The 23,076-nt window shown below is 45.1% G+C and overlaps 1 protein-coding gene across 1 annotated transcript in view; it reads left to right on the top strand.

Annotated features, from left to right (window-relative positions):
- CBL (Cbl proto-oncogene) overlaps positions 1–23,076 on the top strand; it is a 101,187-nt gene that overhangs the window by 27,437 nt on the left and 50,674 nt on the right. Inside the window, exon 2 of the mRNA XM_054724573.1 lies at positions 6,225–6,472. Within this exon, the coding sequence (XP_054580548.1) occupies positions 6,225–6,472 (248 nt within the window). The remainder of the gene's footprint in view (positions 1–6,224; positions 6,473–23,076) is intronic.

Below are 23,076 nucleotides of genomic sequence, written 5' to 3'. Positions count from 1 at the left end.
CCTTTTAAATTCTAATTGAAAATTTAAAAACATATTTTAGACTTCATCATAATGCCTTCTTGTTAATTTCCTGCCTACTCCACATCTCTGTCTCAATCACCCTCTCCACCTTGCTTTCTGCATTTTTCTTTCACTAACCTTTCTATCCAAATCTGTTCTACTTTAGGGCTGTTGGATTAGTTCTTTTCCTCTATTTGGGCTGCTCTTTTGCTGAATCTATATGGCCAACTCCTTCTTGTAATTTCAACTCTCAACCCAAATTTATCTCAGAAAGCTTTCCCTATCCACTATTCTAAAGCACCCAGGATTTTCTTATTAAACTACTCTATTCTCTGCATAGAACCTGATGTTTTTCATGTGGATTTTTTTGAAATATATTTTTTATTGATTTCAGAGAGGAAGGGAGAGGGAGAGAGAGATAGAAACATCAATGATGAGAGAGAACCATTGATTGGCTGCCTCCTGCATGCCCCCCACTAGGGATGGAGCCTGCAACTCAGGCATGTGCCCTTGGCTGGAATTGAACCTGAGACCCTTCAGTCCGCAGGCCAATGCTCTATCCATTGAGCCAAACCAGCCAGGGTTCATGTTGATTTTTTAAAAAGTTGTTGTTTGGCCCTAGCTGGTTTGGCTCAGTGGATTGAGCATCGGCCTGCGGACTGAGGGGGTCCCAGGTTCGATTCCAGCCAAGGGCACATGCCTGGGTTGCGGGCTCGATCCCCAGTGGGGGGCGTGCAGGAGGCAGCCGATCAGTGATTCTCTCTCATCATTGATGTTTCTGTCTCTCTCCCTCTCCCTTCCTCTCTGAAATCAATAAAAATATATTTTAAAAAGTTGTTTGTTGCCTTATTCCTCTCAGATTGAGTTTATTCTTGTATTATTATTTATTAATTATTGGATTATTTTCCCAAACAAACAACTGTAAAGCTATGTTGTCCACCCTGTATTTGTTGAATGGATACATTGGGAAAAAGCAAAACCAGCAGGTAGAACTTTGTTTAGCTTACTGTCTCCTTATCTGGACCTGTCCTAACTCCTTTTCTTCCTGTTTGAGGGAAGGAGATGTCCCTTCTCTTACCGTGAGTAGAGCTCCTGGTTGTGCTGTGGATCCCGTTTCCGGTTCAGTTTTCTCTGAAAGTGAAAACCTCCGTCATGTGCCTCGTGTGGTCCTTGCAGATCCTGCTCTCTCAGTTCCAGTGTCAGCTTCCCTTTCTCCCTTCCAGGGACTCACGCAGGGACCTGCCATGCTAACATTTCTACACGTGAATACATGTTCCGTAAGAATGCATTCTGAATTATAAGCAAGCAGCTGACTTACAAATGAGGTTTTAGAATGTAACTGGTACATTAGGGACTGACTCCATTGCACTCGGAAGATAGTTGTCTTCCGAGACGGAGTCTTTTTCTTGGCTATGCCTTTCTCTTCGGGCCTGAAACTCTTGAGGAGGAGCACTTCCTAAAGCACTTTAAATATTCATACGTTGAATATTTTTGTTGATTTAGTTTATGTTTATTTGCTAGGCTTATATGTAGGTCTGTTCTTAAAAGTTTAGGAAATGGTGTACAGAGAATAAAAGATCTAGCTTTAGAAATTTAATACCGTCTCACTCATAATTTACAGAGTTCCTGATGAGTAGTCATTAAATGGGAATTTTGCAGTTGTTCTAGATGAACCTTACCATTCCACTTTTGGGGGATCTATCCTAAGGAAACAGTCTGCTATATAGAAGAATAAAGTACCCAAAGATGTTCATCACACTGATACTTGCAATACTTAAGACTTGAAAACAATCCTATATAATAAAAGGCTGATATGCAAATAGACTGACTGGTGGAACAACCAAACAATCGAACAACCGGTCACTATGACATGTGCTGACCACTAGGGGGTGCACGCAGAACATGGTGGGTGTTGGCCATGGCAGGATGGTGGAGCAGGTGAGTGGGGGGCGCCAGACCAAGGTGGGGCACCTGTCGCTGTCATTGGGGCGAGCCTCTGGTGGTTACTGAAAATTCTTTGCTCCTGCGCGCCGTGGTCCTGTCTGGCACTTGCACCTGCTGCAGGCACCAGCTCCGCTCGCACCCGCTACTGGCACTGGAGCCGCCACTCACACCTGCTGCCAGCGCCCGGCACTGGTACCGGTCACTTGGTGCCATCCGCGGGTGTGAGCGGCCGCTGCCGACCCTAATCACCCCTGAGGGCTTCTCCACCTCCTCCTGCTCCTGAGGTGAGATCAGGGCAGCAGCTGCCACTTACACCCGCAGATAGGGCCGGCCCTGCTCTCACCAGTGCTGGCGCCGGCCCCAATTGCTTTGCGCTGTCAGCAGGTGCGAGGGGCTGGTGCTGTCAGCACGTGGGAGCGGCGGCAGCAGGAGCAGGGCTGCCAGCAGACAGGGACCGGGGCCGCAGCGGGAGGGGCTGGGCAGGGGCGCGGAGGATGGGCCGAGACCCTCCCCTGTGCCCACCGCAGCCTCGCGGCCCACAGTTCCTTTCAAGGTGCACGAGTTTGTGCACGGGGCCCCTAGTGTAAATGTTAAAACGAAGTGTGGGCAATGATTAAGATATGGTATATTCGTAGACTGCAATCATTTAGACATCTCAAGAGGTTTATAATGAGCTTCTGGTGACAAAAATATAGGTATTTTAAAATGTGAAATAATGAGTAAGATGTCAGAGTTCTGCAAATGTTAGACTAGGTTGTTTCAAATTAAATATACTGCTGACAACTAGAAAAGCTAGAAGATACAGAAAAGCTGTAAAAGCAGTGAGGAATTGTGAGGCCAAACTCTGGAAGATAAGGAAAGCTCAGAGGTGAGCCTGATGTGTGAGGCTGCCTTGCCGAGGAGGTCGTTGCCGATTCAGCCCAGGAGGACAAACAATTGGAATCAGAGCTGCCAAAGCGGAGGGCCCGGGGAAACCTCCAGGCTTTGGGTCGGGTCCCTGAGGGCTGATCGTAGGCGTGAGGGTGCAGCAGAAATAGACCCGTCTTTTAAGGACTGAAGCCCAGCTTTTAAATCTCTCAGTTCTGGGTTAAGATGATCTGGGAGTCCTAGTGTCCATAGCCTGTCTGCCTGCCAGAACCAGAAGTGAGTCCTTTATGGATGACATCTTCAGGGGCCTCAGCTTGTCTCTACTTTTCTATAATGTTCAGCATCTCATAAAAATAAGTAGGAATATGAAAAGACAAAATACAGTTAAAAGCGAAGAGGAAACTTTGACAATAGAAACATACCTATGAAGATACAGATACTTAAGTTATCAGTCATGGACTAAAGGTATATTTATGATTAATGTGTTAGAAGAATTAAAAACAAAATTTATCACTTTGACAGAGGCTTGAAATGATAAAGAATGATATAGAAATTTAGAACTGAAAAACACAAGAACTGATTATTAGGAGCTTAGTGGATAGGTTTATTAACAGAATAGATACAGCTAAAGAGAGAATTAGTGAAGTGAAAGATAAATCAGAAAAAAATCCAGACAAGTATTGAGAGACAAAAGAAGGGAGAATACAGAAAAGAATGTAAGAGACAAATAGAATATTGCAAAAGGGTCTTGTATATAAGTAACTAAAGTTCCAGAGGGAGAAGAGAGAGAATGGGGCAGGAGCAATGTTTGATGAGAAATTGGCTAGTAATTTCCCCAAATTGATGGAAATCACGAAGTTGCAAATTGAACAAGCTCAATAAAACACCAGGAGAAGTATGAATAAAACGTGAGCCAAAGAAAATCTGAAAAGCGACCAGAGAATACGACACTTTACCTCCCATGAGACTGACCCCCTGCCCTCAGCACTGCGGGCATGGGAGCCGCCAAGGAGCCGCCCGCAGGGTCTGTCTGTCCGTCCGGTGACAAGAGCTGTAGGGGCCTGCGCGCGCACCCCAGGGCCTGCTCCACGTGACTTAAAGGGAGCCCCGAGTCCTGCCGGGAAGGAGGAGGGTGTCCTCGAATCCCCGGCAGAATCCCCGGCAGGCCCAGGACGGCACTGTCCTGACTCCCGCGGCTGCGTCTGCAGAGGACCGGGAGCTGCTGCTGGCGCTGCGGCCCGGCAGGGGGCCCAGGGGGCGGGCGGATGGAAGTGCCTGCGGCCGCCGCCTCACCTGGAGCCTCACCTGGAGCCTCACCTGGAGCCTCACCTGGAACCGCACCAGCCAGACCAGGCCCTCCCGAGCCCCGCCGTGGGCCTGCCTTTCCCTGCGGCCACTGCATGGGGAGGAACGGCCACTGAGTTGCCTTAAGCTGCTCTTCCACAGACGTTTTATTTTTGTTTTTAGACGGAGGGAGGGAGGGAGAGAGAGACAGAGACAGAGACAGACATGGGTATTAGGGAGAGCCATTTATCGGTTACTTCCCTTATGTGCCTTGACTAGGGATGGGACCCACAGCCTGGGTGTGTGCCCCCACCGGGAACGGACCCGCCGCCTTTTCTGTTCGGGATGATGTTCTTACTGAGCCACCCAGCCAGGGCCCGAGAGGCCTAATTTTAGTTTCTGCATAAAGACAGCCAACTTCCCTGTAGTTTTTCTTTTGATCTCTGATCTTTTATGCCACTTCTGATTCTGAATTTCCGTACATGTGTGAAGCTGTGTTTCTTTTTTTTTTTTTTTTTTCTGTTCCACTTGGCCATTTACTTACTGTCTTTGGTCAATATCACACTTTTATTTATTTATTTTTACTTGTAAAAATATATTTTTATTGATTTCAGAGAGGAAGGGAGAGGGGGAGAGAGAGAGAGAAACATCAATGAGAGAGAATCACTGATTAGCTGCCTCTCGCATGCCCTCCACCAGGGATGGAGCCCGCAACCCAGGCATGTGCCCTGATCAGGAATTGAACCATGACCTCCTGGTTCATGGGTCAGTGCTCAACCACTGAGCAACACTGTTGGGCAGTTACATTAGATTTTTAAAATATAGCAATATGTCCTTTAAAAGAGACACATTTAAAATATAAGAACTGCCCTAACCAGTTTGGCTCAGTGGATAGAGCGTCGGCCTGCGGACTGAAAGGTCCCAGGTTCGATTCCGGTCAAGGGCATGTACCTTGGTTTCGGGCACATCCCCAGTAGGGGGTGTGCAGGAGGCAGCTGATCGATGTTTCTTTCCCATCGATGTTTCTAACTCTCTACCCCTCTCCCTCACTGTAAAAAATCAATAAAATATATTAAAAAATAAAATAAAATAGAAGAATTCAGAAAAGTTGAAAGTAAAGGTGGTAAAAGGAATTCCAGCCTAAAAAGAAAGGAAAAAAAAAAAAAAAGAATTACAAGCCCAGCCAGTGTGGCTCAGTTGGTAGAGCATTACCCTGTGCACCAAAAGGTTGCCAATTCGATTCCTGGTGAGGGCACATGCTGGGTTGTGGGTTCGGTCCCCCGATCGTGGTGCATGCATGGGGCAGCCGATGGATGTTTCTCTCTCACATCAATGTGTCTCTCTCCCTTCCTCTCTTTCTGAAATCAATAAAAACATATTTTTTAAAATTTAAAAAAAAGAAATTACTAGCAAATTCTGAGAGACCTGCATTTATATGAGAAGAAAAGGTATGTCACTGAGCTCCATGCTTCGCTGGGTCCACACCTCGCTGCCCTGTCCCCTAGTGGCTGTTCAAAGGCCGTACCCTGCACCACCCCCCTACCTCCAGCTGCCAGCTGCACTCCGTGCTGGAGAATCTTCTGCTCTCGGCGGGAGCCGGCACCACAAGGCTCTTCTTCGGCGTTTGTGTGGGTGTCCCCCACTTTCCCGCCTTCCTGCTTCGGTTGTTGAGTCTGTTACATGTGGTCTGAATCATTAGCCTCCCATGTGGTTTTACGCTTCTAGGGGAACCAGTAAAATGTAAATAGGCCCTGGCCGGTTTGGCTCAGTGAATAGAGCGTCGGCCTTCGGACTGAAGGGTCCCGGGTTTGATTCTGGTCAAGGGCACAGGCCTGGGTTGCGGGTACATCCCCGGTAGGGAGCATGTAGGATGCAGCCAATCAGTGATTTTCTCTCATCACTGGTGTTTCTCTCTATCCCTCTCCCTTCCTCTCTGAAATCAATAAAAATATATTTTTAAAAAAGTAAATTGATAGCCTGTGGACAGAGGAGTTATGGATCATTTCTTGTATTCTTATCCATTTTTCACATTTCTGCAATAGCACATATTTTATAACTTTTTAAACTTAAAAAGGGGAATTGCCCCTAAGATCCTCCCAGTAATAGCCCTTCTTTTCCATTTGTTTCAGGTGGTGCGGCTGTGTCAGAACCCAAAGCTGGCGCTAAAGAACAGCCCGCCTTACATCTTAGACCTGCTGCCAGACACCTACCAGCACCTGCGCACGGTCCTGTCCAGATATGAGGGGAAGATGGAGACACTTGGAGAAAATGAGTATTTTAGGGTGTTCATGGAGAATTTGATGAAGAAAACCAAGCAGACCATAAGCCTCTTCAAGGAGGGTAAAGAAAGAATGTATGAGGAGAATTCTCAGCCGAGGTAATGGAGATCCTACACAAATGCTTGTGCAGGTCGTGGCTGCCTGAGTGGGTAACATGTAGAAGTAGTTCAGTTGGTTTTAATTTTCCGTCTACAAGGGTGCAGAGCTGACATTTGATTTCAAGGTGGGGCTTATAGAAAAGGTGTCCCGGAGGGCGTTGAACGGTCCCTCGCTTCCTATGAAAAGTCATCGACTTACAGTCATCAAGATGAGTTGGAGGCAGTAGGTCCTTTAGAGACCCTGACGATCATGAAATTTTGTGGGTATGTGAGAGTTTGAAAGAAAGAGGCTGGAGTGTTAAGCTGAGGTATAATAAGGGCAGATTTTGCCAGAGCTGTAGCATATTAGGTAAATTGTAAGTATGGGATAATAGGAAGACTAATTAAGGCAATAGTTTAGATAACTTTTTTTTTAAAATATATTTTATTGATTTTTTATAGAGAGGAAGAGAGAGGGATAGAGAGTTAGAAACATTGATGAGAGAGAAACATAGATCAGCTGCCTCTTGCACACCCCCTACTGGGGATGTGCCCACAACCAAGGTACATGCCCTTGACCGGAATCGAACCTGGGACCTTTCAGTCTGCAGGCCGATGCTCTATCCACTGAGCCAAACTGGTTTTGGCTAGATAACTTTTAAATGAAATGTAGTGAAATGACATTTCTTTTAATAGGTAAAGTGACTTTTCAAATAGAATAGATATTGGCAAATGTAAGTCAATTCGATAAATATTTGAGGGATCACTATATATTCTTTTATTCTTATTAAGTACCAAAAACTATATTGGCTATCCTGTTATTGGTTGCTGGAAGCTACATACTAGGAGAGAAATAGGTTGATTATATACACTGAGTGGCCAGATTATTATGATCTCTGAACGCATAATAATCTGGCCACTCAGTGTGTGTGTGTGTGTATTATATATATCCATATATCTATATCTATCTATCTATCTATCTATCTATCTATATATATCTACACTAATAAAAGAGAAACACGCAAATTAACCATCATTCTGCTACACCCACAAGCCATACCCACCAGCCAATCAGGAGTGAGTATGCAAATTAACCCAACCAAGATGGCGGCCGGCATGGAGCTGGAGCAAGCAGGAGGCTTAGGTTGCCCCAGCAATGGGGGAAGCCAAGCTTCCTGCCCTGGTCGGTCCTGGCCTCTGCTCAAGACTATAAAGTTTCAATTATAGAAGATAAATAAATCCTAGATACTTGCTTCCAACCAGCCCTGGCCTCTGCTCAAGGAGGCGCTGAAAAAGAAAAAGAAAAAAAGGAGGGGCTGGGACCTTGGGTCGCCGGGGGGGGGGGGGGGGGGGGGGAGCGGTGATCAGGCCAGGATGGGATGGCAGGGGCCGTTGGGGGTAAACATATCAGCAGGGGGGCCAGTTGGGGGTGAGCAGGCCGTCAGTGGGGGTTTAGTTGTGGGTGATCAGGACAGCGGCGGGGGGAGGCAGTTGGGGTGGACCCAGGCCTGCAGGGGAGAGCAGTTGGGGGAGATAAGGCTGGCAGGGGAGGGCAGTTAGGGGTGACTGGGTCAGCAGCGGAGGGCAGTTGAGGGGGGGGACCAGTCCTGCAGGAGAGCGCAGTTGGGGGGGGGATCAGGCCGGCAGGGGAGGGCAGTTGGGGGGTGACCAGGCTGGCAGGGGAGGGCAGTTAGGGGCAATTGGGCTGGCAGGGGAGTGGTTAGGGGGTGATCACGCTGGCAGGCAGAAGTGGTTAGGGGCAATCAGGAAGGCAGGCAGGTGAGCAGTTGGGAGCCAGCAGTCCTGGATAGTGAGAGAGATGTCCGACTGCCCGTTTAGGCCCGATTCTACTGGACATCCAGTCGGACATCCCTCGAGGGGTCCCAGATTGGAGAGGGTGCAGGCTGGGCTGAGTGTGTGTGTGTGTGTGTGTGTGTGTGTGTGTGTGTATTAGAGGCCCGGTGCATGAATTCGTGCATGGGTGGGGTCCAGCCAGCCTGGCCAGCGGGAGGGGACATGGACGGTTGGCCATCCTGCCTGCTGGTCCAACTCCTGGTCGAGGGGACGATTTGCATATTAGCCTTTTATTATATAGGATATACACTGAGTGGCCAGATTATTATGCGTTCAGAGATCATAATAATCTGGCCACTCAGTGTATGTGGATATAGTTGTATTTGGTTTTATTCAATTGAAAGTAAAGATTAACTCATCTAAAACAAGTAAAAAGTGTAAGTTCCACTAGTTCTTTTTAGGGAATAAACTACTCTTGAGCAGTGACCTGAATTAGGGGGCAGTGCATTCTGAGGGCATTAAGCAGTAGTTTACTACCTGATATCCCTGTGCCCTTTGATGCTGTTGTTTTAGATTCTGTCTCTCATTTAACATTTGATGCACATCATTATTCCCATTATCTTTACTGCCACAAATCACTCAGGTTAGGTCCCCGATACTAGTCTTTTTCTTCTTTATTTAAAAAGATGTCGGGTGACTAAATTCAATGTGTAGGAACATTTGTAACTTCTAGTTTATATGAAAATGAACTTTATTCCTTTTAACCCTTGGCACTCGCTTGCTTTTTTCTCAATTCCTTTATTCTAATGCTAACCGTGTCGAGTCACACTCGACATCCGAGTGCAAAAGGTTATTTTAATTTCATGACTTACATTAAAACCTTGACTATATGGACCTTAGCTAACTAGTTTTGTATTGTTGAGTTTAAAAAAATTATTAAAAATTTAACTTTACTTTATTAGGTACCAGAACTTTAAAAATTTAATTGCCATCTACACTGAACTAGGTTCTGTTTAAATTCTAGGTGAAAAGAAGAGTTACGCATTTAATTATGGTGCAGCATGATAAATGCTTTAGTAGAGATGTGTACAGAATGCTGTGGAAATACGGTTTTGCTTAGTGGCGTTAGGGAGTGTGACCCGAGAAGGTGTTATCTGAGCCAGGTTTGGAAGAGTGAAGAAAAGGCCTCTAACACAGTGGCATGGAAACATGTTTCAGGACATCACAGGCTGGGTTGGCTAGAACTGGGGGGAGAGGTAAGCTGGAAATACAGGTTGGAATTGGATTGTAAAGAGCTGTTCTTTGACCTCTAACCCTTCTCCTCTAGAGAGCAGGCTGCCTGCCATAGGAGAGTTTTTTTCTAAAAGGGCGTTTTTTTCTCTTTAAGATTTTTAAAAATAGATTTTTAGAGAGAGAGGAAGGAAGAGAAATGATACCAAAATCTCAACAGTAGTTATTTCTAGGTATTAGAATTAGAGGTAATTTTAATTTTCTTTTGTTTATATTTTCAACATTTTCTACAATGAATATGTAATCAATCAAGTTATTTTTAAAAGAAGGAAAAAATGCGATAATTTTTAGGTACCACATGGATTCACAAGGGCAATCCTGAAAACGTTGTTTATTACAGAACATGATCCGTTAGCAGCTGAGCTCGGCGAACTTAGTCACACACAGTGCTAAGCCCCGGGGCCAGAGGCTAGAGATCTTGGTCCAAGTGGCGACGGTGAAGCTGATGGAGGTGAACACGCACACCGAGCCCCACAGCCCGCTCCAGCCCTCGGCGGCAGAGCTGGTAGACCGCAGTCAGTCCCGAGTCACTGGTTCCCTGGGACACACGCAGTCACGCCTTCGGGTTTCCTAGGGTAGGCTGCGTGCCAGCGCCTACAGTACTGTTTGTCTCTTAAAACTGTAGATCCAGTTGTCCAGAGCTTCTGATTATTAATGTAATTTTTTTCTCAAACTTTTTAAATTTTAAATCCTTTACATTCTAAAAATCACTGAGGACATTAAAGAGCTTTGTATATTTGGGTTATACTGGTATATCTCAGTAGTAACCATATTCAGTATTAAAACCAAGAAATTAAAAATATTTAAATAGTTAAAATAACATTTAAACAACATTTTAAAATAACAGTGATAAGCCCATTACATTTTAACATGGAAACATTTTTATGGGAATTTTTTTTGGAAATATTTTTTAAAAGAGTTTTACATTTTTGCAAATCTTTTAGACCACCTCAAAGAATATTTTTTACTTTATTACATTAAAATCCATGGTCTTGCACTTGGAATTAGTCTTTTACTCATGTATGATTTTGTACTATCAGGCATTAGTCACTTGGAAAATATTACTAGGTTATGTAGGTTTTTTAAGTGTTGACACATCGTTGTACAATCACATTAATTAATTAAATCTCATTAGAAAAGTTTTATTGGGAAGCTGTTAAGCTCATAGTTGATGGAAGTTTTCTAAAATTCTAATTTTTACTTGAAAGCTCGAGTGTATCACTGGCAACACAAACTATCCGTTGTTTTCCTTAAAGTGACAGGTCATTTCATTCATTGTGGAAAAACTGTGTGCCAAATACCCCATCTGAGCCGCCGTACTTTGTTAGTTATCCCTTTAAGTAAATGGTGTTCCACTCACGCCACAGGCTGCAAGCTTCCTCCCGACCTCAGGAGCAAGACGAGGATGTCTGCTCTCACCACTGCTATTCAACATAGCTTCTATTCCGACAGATGAGGTTCTAGCCAGAGCGATTAAGCACAAAGGAAAGGAAGAAGGAAAATTATATCTCTATTTGCACATGAGATGATCTTATTTATAGAAAATCCTAAGGAATCCACTAAAAAAACTCGACTAGAACTAGTAAATGAGTTCTGCAAAATACAGGATACAAGATCAATATGTAAAATCAATTGTATTCTATACATCAGCAATAAACTGTCCAAAAATGAAATTAAGAAAACAATCCCATTTACAATATCATCAGAAAGAATAAACTAGTTAGGAATAAATTTAACACTTCTACACTGAAAACTACAAAATGCTGCTGAAAGAAGTAGAAGACCTAAATAAATGAAAAGACATCCCATGGTCATAAAGTGGAAGACTTAGTATTAGGGCGGCAGTATGCACCCCTGTGTTCATAGCAGCGCAATTTACAACAGCTAAGGTCTTGAAACAGCCCACGTGTCCATCTGCTGATGAGTGGGTAAAAAAGATGTGGTACATTTACACAATGAAGTACTATGCAGATGTGAAAAAGAAGGATCTCTTACCCTTTGAGACAGCATGGAGCGACGTGGAGAGTATCATGCTAAGTGAAATAAGCCAGTCAGAGAAAGACAAGTATCACATGATCTCACTCATATGTGGAATGTAATGAGCAAAATAAACTGATGAGCAAAACAGATCCAGAGACAGAAGCATGGAACAGAGTGCGGAGTCGCAGAGGGAAGAGGGAGAGAAGGGCTGGAAGAGACTCGCCCGAGAACTTGTATGCCTATATGCATGACCCATGGACACACACAGTGTGGTAAGTCCTTGGGGGGGCAGTGCGGGGTGGAGGGGTCAGTGGGAAAAAGGGACATCTGTAATATTTTCAACAGTAAATATAAATTTAAAAAATGGCAGTACTCCAAATTGATCTACGGGCCCACCACAATTCCTATCAGAATCCCAGTTGCCCTTTTGCAGAAATTGACATGCTGATCCTAAATTCATAAAGAATCTCAAGGAACCTTGAATAGCCAAAACAGTCTTAAAAAAGAACAAAGTTGGAGGACTCACATTTCTTCATTTCAAAGCTTCACTACAAAGCCACAGCAATCAAGATGGTGTGGTACTGGCATAAGGACAGACATATAGAGAGAGCCCAGAAATAAACCCTCACACACATGGTCCATTAATTTTCAACAAGAATTCCAAGTCCACTCAAAGGAAAAGACCGTCTTTTCAACATATGGCGCTGGGAAAACCGGATATCTACACGCAAAAGGATGAAGTTGGACACGACGCACAGCATATATAAAAATTAACTCAAAATCAAAGATCTAAATTTAAGAGCTAAAATATAAAATGCTTAGAAGAAAACTGGTGAAATATCTCCACGATCTCAGATTGGGCAATGATTTTTTTTGATGACACCAAATCACAGACAAAGGAAAAAAATCAGATCAATTGGACTTCATCGAAATTTAAAACTTTATGCATTGGGGGTTAGGGGGTGGCAGAAGAAGGGAAAGTTGGGATAAATGGTGATGGAAGGAGACTTGATTTGGGTGGTAAACATACAATACAATATACAGATGATGTATTTCAGAATCGTATACCTGAAACCTGTATAATTTTATTAACTAATGTCACCCCAATAAATTCAATTTTTAAAAAACTTTATTCATCAAAGGACATTAATGAGAGTGAAAACACAACCCAAAAATTAGGCAGGAATATTTGTAAATCACATATTTGATAAGGGATTAAGATCCAGAATAGATCTACAATTCAACAACAAAAGAACAGTCTAATGAAAAAAATGAGCAAAAGATATGAATAGATATTCTTTTTCTTATGAATGCATATCTTTACAACTGGGGAATAGCCATGTTATAAACCTGAAACGAGAACTCTGCTCACACTTCAAAGGAGAAAGAAGAGGAAAAGAAAGGCTACGTTGGGTCATTCTCTCTACTTCTTGACTCACCGTATAAATTAGATCTATGTAGAGTCCAGGAGCTCATGCTGGAGCAAACCCTCCTGAGTGCAAAGGTTGGAGTTCACTTTTAAAATTTTTGAGAAAAGGGTGCATTCTATACAGGGAACCTTGGCGAAGTGTCTTACTTCCTCTATACTTTACATCGATGCCCAGCATGCTTGTGCAATTCTTAACGTCCAAAGCAGGCTCTCCGCCTCCAGGTAAGCATGCTTTTAGCCGGAAAGCTCAGCCTGCCCTGCCAGGTCTGGGCACATGTATAGATGGATTATTTGGGTTGATGAAGTCCAGGGTAAGTTCTCTCCTACCTTTAGGAAACCAGGAAAGTTGGCAATCAGAAAACAATAAAAACACTGGTATGCATTCAAACCTTGCATAAATAACTTTTAAACCATTTGTACAAAAATAATTCCTCATAATGTAAGATGTAACAAAACCAAACAAAATACGTCAAGAGGCAGAGTGTTGTGTGGTCCACTTAATGTTGACACCAAAAACCCCGGAGTTGCAAGGAATGAGATGTCCAGAACAAAACACCATCACAAAAAAGCCACAAAAGAACAGATAAACTCCTAAGCTCATGCTTCAGTTAGAGAATTTCTCCGAAGTTCATTCCCTCTCCAACAGGAATGTCTTGGTCAAGGCCGCCTTAGACATGGTCCAGAAAGCAGTGCAGTTACTCTTCGCAATAACCCAAATGTCTGGCTCACTCAACCCCAAAACGTGAATAGGTATTTTTTCAAAGAAGTTACACAATTAGCCAATAAGTTCATGAAAAGAGGCTGAGTAGCATTAGTCGTTAGAGAAATGCACATCAAAACCCTAAGATAGCACTTCACACCCATTCGGGTGGTGTTGCCCAAAAGGGAAACCGATAAGTGCGGACAAAGCTGTGGAGACCCGGGAACGCGTGCGCTGCGGGCCGCGATGGGAAGCGGTGCGGTCACTGTGTACAGCGGTGGGCGGCTCCTCACAACGTTGAAAATAGCATTACCATCTGCTCTGACTATTCTAGATGTTTACCAAAATAATTGAAAGCAGAGGCTTGAACAGGTATTTGTACACACCTGTTCCTAGCAGCATTATTCACAATAGCCACAAGGTGGACACACTCAGGTGTCCCTCAGTAGAGGAATGTGGTCTGTACATACAAGGCGATCTTTCCCGGCTGTAATGCGGAAAGAAATCCTGATGCATGCTGCCACATGGATGAACCTTAAAAACGGTATGCTAAGTGAAATAAGCCAGATACAAAAGGAAAAGCTATTGCCGAAACTGGTTTGGCTCAGTGGATAGAGCGTCGGCCTGTGGACTGAAGGGTCCCGGGTTCGATTCCGGTCAAGGGCATGTACCTTGGTTGCGGGCACATCCCCAGTGGGGGGTGTGCAGGAGGCTCAATGTTTCTTTCTCATTGATGTTTCTAACTTTCTATCCCTCTCCCTTCCTCTCTGTAAAAAATCAATAAAATATATTAAAACAACAACAACAACAAAAAACACACAAAAGGACAGACTATTGTATTATTTCACTTATGTCAGGTATTTAGAATAGGCTAATTCATAGAGACAGAAAGCACAAAACAGGGCAAGATTAGCTGGGCATAGAGAGAGTGCGTAGTTACTGCTAATTCTGTTTGGGATGATGAAAAATTCTGGAAATGGTTAATGGTGATAGTTACACAACATTGTGAATATACTTAATGCTACTGAATTGTATACTTAAAATGATTAAATGATTTAAAAAATGTTTTATGAAAAAAAAAAGAGGCTACTTCAACTAACGGTTTAAACATTGCAAAAGTGCTCTTTCTGAAGACATTGCAACAGAAGTGCTCTCTGTGAACTTCTCAGTTTGTCATGCAGAATATTAAAAACGTCCTGAGCATCAAGGTTTAACAAAATTAGTGACCTTTCCTGCTTCATCACGGACATTGCATGCAGCTAACGATTTGATTTGATTGCAAGTCCCGGTGAAGAATACAGTGACCACGTATGTAGTTTAGTGCTACTGTCTTGATTCATGTTGGGGCACCAGCAGTCTCACCACCATTGCTTTATGCAATCAATGTAAATGTAACACAGTGGAAAAGACCGATCACATGCTGTCTTAGTGTTGCTATGGAAACAATTTTCACACACACACACACACACACACACACACACACACACACACCTGCTCCACAAGGGCCTGGAGGACCCCAGGACTGCAGCACACCGAGAACCTCTGTAGTCATTTATGGAATTTAATGCTACAGCCATGCCGTAGGGAATTGAGGAAGTAGTGAAAGGAAAGAAGGAATTGATGCTGCTGTCCTTTTGTTGCAGCTCCTTCCAAGCTTTTAAAGAGCAGTAAGCTTTTCGTGATGTCATGCTGCTCCAGCATAGCTTTATAATTACGGAGCAAAGCAGGCTAATCTTGTGTGTGCGTGTGTTTGAACCATTATACATTTCAGAGGAACAGAATATCAAGGCTGGAAAAAAAAATATATTTTATTGATTTTTTATAGAGAGGAAGAGAGAGGGATAGAGAGCCAGAAACATCGATGAGAGAGAAACATTGATCAGCCGCCTCCTGCACCCCCCCCACTGGGAATGCGCACGCAACCAAGGTACATGCCCTTGACCGGAATCGAACCCGGGACCCTTCAGTCCACAGACTGACACTCTATCCACTGAGCCAAACCGGTTTCGGCAAGATATTTTTTTAAATATATTTTTATTTATTTTAGAGAGGAAGGGAGAGATAGAAACATCAGTGATGAGAGAGAATCTGCAGATAGCTGCTACTTGTGTTGGGCTTGGAGGTACCTAGCAGAGGCCAAGCTGTGAACTTTGGCAAGCTGCTGCTAGTGCCAGGCCTGGGCCACTTACCGAGAGGGGTGGGGCACACTGAGGCCAGCTGCTGCTTGTTTGATGTATTTTAGGAAAGTCTGAGGCCTGCACCGGAACAGGCCATTCATGTGGAAAAGACACTGCAAACCCCTTGGCGGGCTGCAGATTGGGTGGGGTGGGGTCAGGGAATCACCAGGGCAGGGCAAACAGTGTGGCCAGGTTGATGGAGACTCAGATATGGCGCCTGCTGTCCGCTCTGTGGGGGGAGGTCCCTGCACTTTTTTCTGGTAGAAAGCTGCCCCCAAGTTCTTGCCTGACGTCAGACAATTTAGTTTCTCCTCATATGTCCATGGATCCTTGCAAGCTGCTGCTCCAGCGCTGGAGCGCAGAGGGAGTGAGTCTGAGTGAGTCCGTGCACGGCCCTCTAAGACAAGCATGGCAAACTCACAGGCTGACACGGGCCCACTAAACAAGGTGTAAGCTTATGTGGCCGCAAACAAACCAAAAGCTTCCATTTTCATAGAAACGTAGGTTTATTTCGATAGAGACATGCTGAACACAAAGGGCTGAAATAAATGAGTCATCGTTAACATAAAATAATAGAATATTTTAATAAAAATTAACATTTTTTCTTGAACTTACCAGACACTGAATTAATAAGCATAATGCAAATAAACCAATTTTTCTTGTTATCCAAAAGCGAAATATTTCCTGTTGCGCACACCAAATAAGTCAGTCCAAGACTAATGACATGGCAATTGGCTGCTAAAATATTCGCTGCTGGTATTAGCGGAGAGAAATGTAAGGCATGTAAGGGAAATGAATGCAACACGATTACAGTAACCAGTCATTAGCAAATGTTGTAGTTCATTGTTAATAACTAGAGACCCGGTGCATGAAAATTCATGCACTGGAGCGGGGGTGTCCCTCAGCCCGGCCTGCCCCCTCTCACAGCCCGGGAGCCCTCAGGGGTGGGAGGCGACCAGGCGATCAGGGGAAGGCAACGCCCCATCACACATCTGCTGCTGCCACTGCCGGCAGCACAAGCCTCGGCCTGGCCCTGGTTACCTGAGCCTCGGGCGGCCCTGGGTGGCTGGGCAGCTGACTTCCAAGGCTTGCCTGAGCCTCGGGCTTCGGCTGGCCAGGTAACATCCGAGGCTTGCCTGCGCCTTGGGCCGGCTCTAGGTGGCTGGGGGCTTAGGGTGGGTCCGGCTGCCCCGCGTGCCTACCACTACCCTCCCCCCCCCGCCCTGCCCCAGTGGGGCTGAAAGGACTGGGGGAGTCCAGCAGGGCTGAGGAGACTGGGCACCACCATCTTGTGGCTATGGGTGCCACCATCTTTGTGACAGCATGACAGTCAATTTACATATTCCCTTTTTATTAAATAGGATTATGTATAACAGGATATTGTAAAAATTAAGTTACAGAATTTTTATTAAAACGTTTCTTACATACCGTTATATTGGCTGGGCCGCAAAATCATTCGTTGTGGGCTGCAAGTGTGACATGCTTGCTCGAAGAGGAACTGCCTGGGACTCCAGTAGCCTCTGTGTCACTCAGCAACAATCCTCGCTGGTTTTTACAGCCCTAAATTATGGTGACTTTTCTTCCTGGCTCTGGAACCCTGGTTGTGACAGACCTCTCGCTCCTCAGGTTGTGACAGACCTCTCGCTCCTCAGGGGGGCATCTCAGTAGCCAAGATGTCCCTCACAATTAAAAACATTCCACACGTGGATGTCAGACTATTTTGTGTCTCTACCCCTCCTACCAGTTTCAATGTGGTTTCTTTTTTTATTCTCTAGTTGTAGGACTTCCATTAAGCCAGATTTCAGGTGTTTCTGAATGATGGTTTTTCGATATTTTAGTTGTAATTTTGAGGCGGTTGTGGGAAGCAGCAAGCACCATGTTTACAGCACCATCTTGGTTCTTCCTCGACCTAAAATTAATGTAGCTTAGTGAACATGTGCACAATGATTTTAAAGCTATTTTTGTTTTTTTACAACCACACTGAAGACCAAAAATACTAACAAATATTATGCCTCAATAGTTTGTGCTTTAATGAGAATGTATCACGTTAATCATTTAAAAATATTGACTCTAGTATAAGGAGTCTGTTTTAAATGAGTTAGGAACGAGGGAATATATATGAAAAAGTAAATATTTTCCAGCAATAACTATACTGTGGAGAAGCATGGTAAACACTGCCTAACGTGGGTAGTCAAGGTTGACATTTCCAGTGATGTCATGTGGACTTTATGTACCCCTGATGTGATGTGATGTGATGAGAAGACACTGCCCTTCTGTGTTATTCTTCCTATAAACTTGTAACCCCTGTCAAAATATGAGAAAAACATCAGCTAAACACAAATTGAGGGATGTCGTACCAAAAACCTGAGCAGTACTCCTCAAAATGATGAAGGTCATGGAACGAAAGGAAAGACTGAGAAACTGTCACGGACCCCAGGAGACTGAGGAGATGGGGTTAATAAATGTAACGTGTTATCCTTGATTAGATCCTGGAACTATGAGGACGTGAATGGAAATAGAGATGAACCTGAATGAAGTCTGGGATTCGTGAACAGGACTATGTGATGTTGCTATCCCAGTTCTGACAGGTGCCACAGTAATAAGATGATAATATTAAGGGAAACTGAGCCTGCGTGAGGAGTGTATGGGAGTGCTATGCACTTAATGTCTTTGCAACTTTTGTGCAAACCTAAAATTCCAAAATAAAAAGTTTATTTAAAAAATAAGTTAGAGAACCAAGATGAGTTTGAGGTTCAATCCCCAGTGTGGGGTGTGCAAGAGGTAGCCAATCAATGATTCTCTCTCATCATTGATGTTTCTGTCTGTCTTTCCCTCTGCCTTCCTCTCTGAAGTCAATAAAAATATTAAAAAAACACACAAATAAATAAGAAATAAGTTATAGCCCGGCTGGTGTGGCTCAGTTGGTGGAGCGTCGTCCCATGCTCCAGGGGTTGCTGGTTCCATTCTCTGTCATGCCTGGGTTGCAGGTTCGATCCCCAGTGGGGGGCATGCAGGAGGCAGCTGATTGACATTTCTCTCTTATTAATGTTTCTCTCTCTCCTTTTCCCTTCCTCTCTCTGAAATAAATAAAAATACTTTTAAAATAAGTTACATTTTCCAATTCAATTCTACAAATTTTATGAATGACTGTGAAGTGCAGGGCAGTGTGATCCCTCCTGCAGGGGGTAGGGTATGTAATACACCTTCCTGGCCCTGCTTGTCGCCCTGGCTGGGATGAGACAGCTGACACAAAGTGGAACACGACGGAGCCTGTGCAGATATGGACAAGATGGCAGGCCGGGGGGTCCCAAGTTGTAGAGTAGATGCCGAGTGAAGACTGGGAGACCTGCTCCCCCTCCCCCGCACACACCCAGAAGACAGCGTCTCAAGTGCACTTGAATGGGCAGCATGGCAATACCCAGTCACTGGAAGGAAGCGACGGTGGCGCCCCAGTGACCTTGGACAAGCTATGTAACGTCACGAAGTCTGTTTCTCATTTGCGCAGTAGGATGTCATTCTACCTCAGCGCTGTTCAGTTAAGTGCAGTACATGTCGTTTAGCAAAGTATCTGATGCCTGATCTGCTGTTAGTGTTAACTGTTAGAGACGGAGAGAGGCATGTGCTTTTGTAACACCATCACCTGACCAGCAGGAAGGTAGAATGGAAATACTGAGCAGTGGGCGTTTAGAAAGGCGGATCAGGAGCGCACTGTGCTTCCACTTACAAACGGAGCGATTAGAAGTTTTGGGTGGTTATTGTGGTCATTGAAGATTGCGTGTAGAGGGAGTAAGGAGATGGCGTCTCAGAACTCATTTGGTAGACGTCGGAGGGAGGGTTGGAGATGCTCGTATGGACTGCTGCCTCTCCGTGGACGTGGGAGTTGGTTTTAGAATTCTGTGAAGCAGCTCGGTGCCCTGGGAGGTGGGTGTGGGGGGCATCTCTCACCAGAGAGCTGGGAGTCTGAGTTGGACCGAGCACAGTGTCCGTGCACTCGGTGTGTTCAGTAAAGAAGGGTGCAGGTGTTTTGAGATGTATTGGCTTAGAGCTCCTTCTGCAGGAGATGGTTTTCGTTTTGCCCTTTCTAAGAAGCAGTTGAAGGAGATGAGCGTTAAACAGCACTTCATTGGCTTCCTGTGCAGCTGTGAGACGTCCCGCTGTGTCTATTTGAAAGCTGGTCACTGAGCAGAGGATGCTGCCACCGAGCCATAAATGTCGCCTCAGTGGGCTCACTCAGCAGTCTTCGGATGACACTATGTTTGTCTGCCAGGTTTTAGGAGGTTAACAATGAACTGGGAAAGCGGCACATTTATCCCTGAAATGGTATCAGTACATGAAATACTTAGAGAACTGATCACCTTTCAGCAGTATAATCATCATCTATATGAATTTTTCAGCTCATACCATGTTGATTAGCAGAGAATGAGTTATAGTGTGACCCCATTTGGGGAATATTTTACAAGTCCAAAATGGTATCGTATAATGTACAGTTTGTTACCCATTATATTAAAAAATGTTAATAATTTTGAAGTTTTCCCACTGGGAATTACAGGATCATTCGGTCCACAAATATTAAAATAGATTTCAGCCTCCCTTTTTGTCGTCCCCCCAATGTTTTACTGTGAAATTTTTCAGTCATGCAGAAAAGTTGGAAGATGTTACAGCAGTCCTGTGCCTGTCCCTTAGATCCCACAGTTAGCTACACCACTGTTTTTAAAAGGAAAGCTCTGTTCCTCTTTTTAAAAATTAGAGACACTTCTTTCTGAGTCTTTGAACTATTTTCACGTGGGACTATATTTTGAAATGGCTGAGATTTTTACATATTTCTGTGTTATTTCTTCATAAATTATAAAACTCTTGGAGTAAAATAATTACCGTTCTGGGATTTAGTCAATCCCTAGTGACAAGAGTAGATAACAAATTTTACTTTATCATCTTAATTTTTCAGACCCCATATACAGATTATACAATGAACTGTTTATTTAAATTCCATCAGATTTCAATTCTTTGCAGGCAGGAATAAAATATGCTTTTAAAAATTCTTATTTATTGATAAAATTTCTAGTTCTCATATATATAAGGATAAGCATAGATGTCTTTCTCTCAGGTCTTCCTTCTTCAACCCTCTTAGGACATTAAACTAGCAGTTAAGGTTTCTTTTCCAATTTCAAATCCATGGTAAGCATACGAGTACATTTATACAGGTTTGTACATGGGCAGAGATCTTTACGATCAATGATTCCAGCTGCCGTTATGACATTTGTGCAGAGCGGCCAGGGCGGTGGACTGCCCAAGGAGACAGGAAGTTAGTAAGAGGCCAGGAGATGCATTTCAGCTCTCTAGTCCTCTTGACTATTATCATATTCCAGGTACTCCTTTGTAGAAGGAATTCCAAAAGCATGCTTGTCGATGATAGAATCTATCACTGACTGTCAAAATGGAGTTTCAAAAAATAGTAACCCTGCCCTAACCGGTTTGGCTCAGTGAATAGAGTGTCGGCCTGCGGACTGAAGGGTCCCAGGTTCGATTCCGGTCAAGGGCACGTACCTTGGTTGTGGGCACATCCCCAGTAGGGGGTGTGCAGGAGGCAGCTGATCGATGTTTCTCTCTCATCGATGTTTCTAACTCTCTATCCCTCTCCCGTCCTCTCGAATAGTAACCCTAAGTGAGAATACCTTTATGAATACTTTAGGCTAATTGTTTTGTAGGTCATTATTTTTTTCTTGAAGAACCCAATCTCTTCATATTCACTTCTCAACAGTCTTTTCTTCTTGAAGCTGTGACTGTCCTTCTGAGGAATTCTCATCAGGACAGAAAGAGTGAGGCGGCTCTCGATGCTTGTCTCAAATGGCACGTCCGCTGGCCGGGCGTCTCCCGGACGGAGAGGCAGCGTGTGTCACCGCCGCGGCGATGGGTGCTCCTAGCGGGCCGGCCGGTTTCTGCCCCACACGACGCCCTTTCCCCCTTTCCGCTGCCTGCAGAGCTGGGGGCCGAGAGCTACACAGTGTTTCCTGTGTTCCGTGCGGTGGGCAGGGCCGGGCCAGCATCAGATCTGAATTTTGTTTGTCTCTTTTGTTTTTGTTTGTTTGTTTGTTAATTCTCACTACAGGGTATTTTTCCCATGGCTTTTCAAAGAGAGTGGAAGGGAGTGAGGGAGGCGGAAAGAGAGAAAGGTGGAAAGAAACATCAGTGTGAGAAAGACACACTAACTGTTGCCTCCTGCTGGCGCCCCGACCAGGGGGTGAGGAGCAGACCTGCACCCCAGGTGTGTGCATTTGACTGGGAATCGAACCCATGACCCTTCGGTGTGCAGGCTGGCGCTCTAACCACTGAGCCACCGGCCAGGGCAATCGCTTATTCTTATAAAGGCTTCCAACACTTTTTTTTTTAACACTCTTGATTGATGTATAGAAATGGTGGTTGTGCTTCCTATCAGGTATTTATTTTTCTACCTTTGAAGCTAAAACAGGAGCTATAATTTTTAATATCTGTGTATTGGTAACATACAAATACTAGTCCCTTATTAGCTGAAAGATACAAAGAAAAACGTGTGCTGTTCCCTTAGGGGTGAGATACATTAACTTTGGGGAGGCCCTTTCTCAGGCTGGGGAAAGAAGCGACACCAGTCTTGACCTTAAAAGTAAGCTGAGCTCTCCAGGCAGCACTTGGCCAGGGCAGTGGGGGAGCGGCAGGAGGGGCCGATGGGCCTGCAGTTGCTGATGGGCGAGGTTAGAGCTGAAACGGCCTCCTGCAAACACGGAGCTGCCGTGGGAACCCCGAAAGGCGTCTCCTCCTCGGAGCATCGGACAGCGCGGGGCGGGGCGGGGCGCTGCGGGGGTTGCTGTCCCTGCGGGGCCGCGGGGCCCTCGTGCGTCCTCGTTCTGGTTGGCGTGTTAGCAGCTGCTGCTTGGGCGCTGCCCTGTCCCCGCCGGGCAGCCCGCGGCCTCCCGGTGGCACGGAGGCTTTGGGGTCCCTGCTCCTCCGAGAAACGCGCCCCCCTCGGCGGGGTGAGGGCGGGTTGCGGGACTGAGCGGGCTTCTTGGTGGGGCGCCTTCCTGCGCCTCTGTCGTCGGCACCCCGCGCCCCGCGTGCGGTCAGCCACTCCTGTGCGGCTCCTGCCCGCCGGAGCGCCCCTGCCCCGCAGCTGGCCCCGCAGGGCCTGCGGGCTCCGCGGAAAGCGGTGTGAAGGGCTCCCCCACTCCCCGTCCTGCCCTGGGCGCCGGCCCGGTGCGTCCTCCGTCCGTCCTCAGAGCGGCCC

Source organism: Eptesicus fuscus, chromosome 13, assembly GCF_027574615.1.
Source record: "Eptesicus fuscus isolate TK198812 chromosome 13, DD_ASM_mEF_20220401, whole genome shotgun sequence".
Taxonomy (NCBI): domain Eukaryota; kingdom Metazoa; phylum Chordata; class Mammalia; order Chiroptera; family Vespertilionidae; genus Eptesicus; species Eptesicus fuscus.
This window is presented reverse-complemented; position numbering and strand designations above follow the sequence as displayed.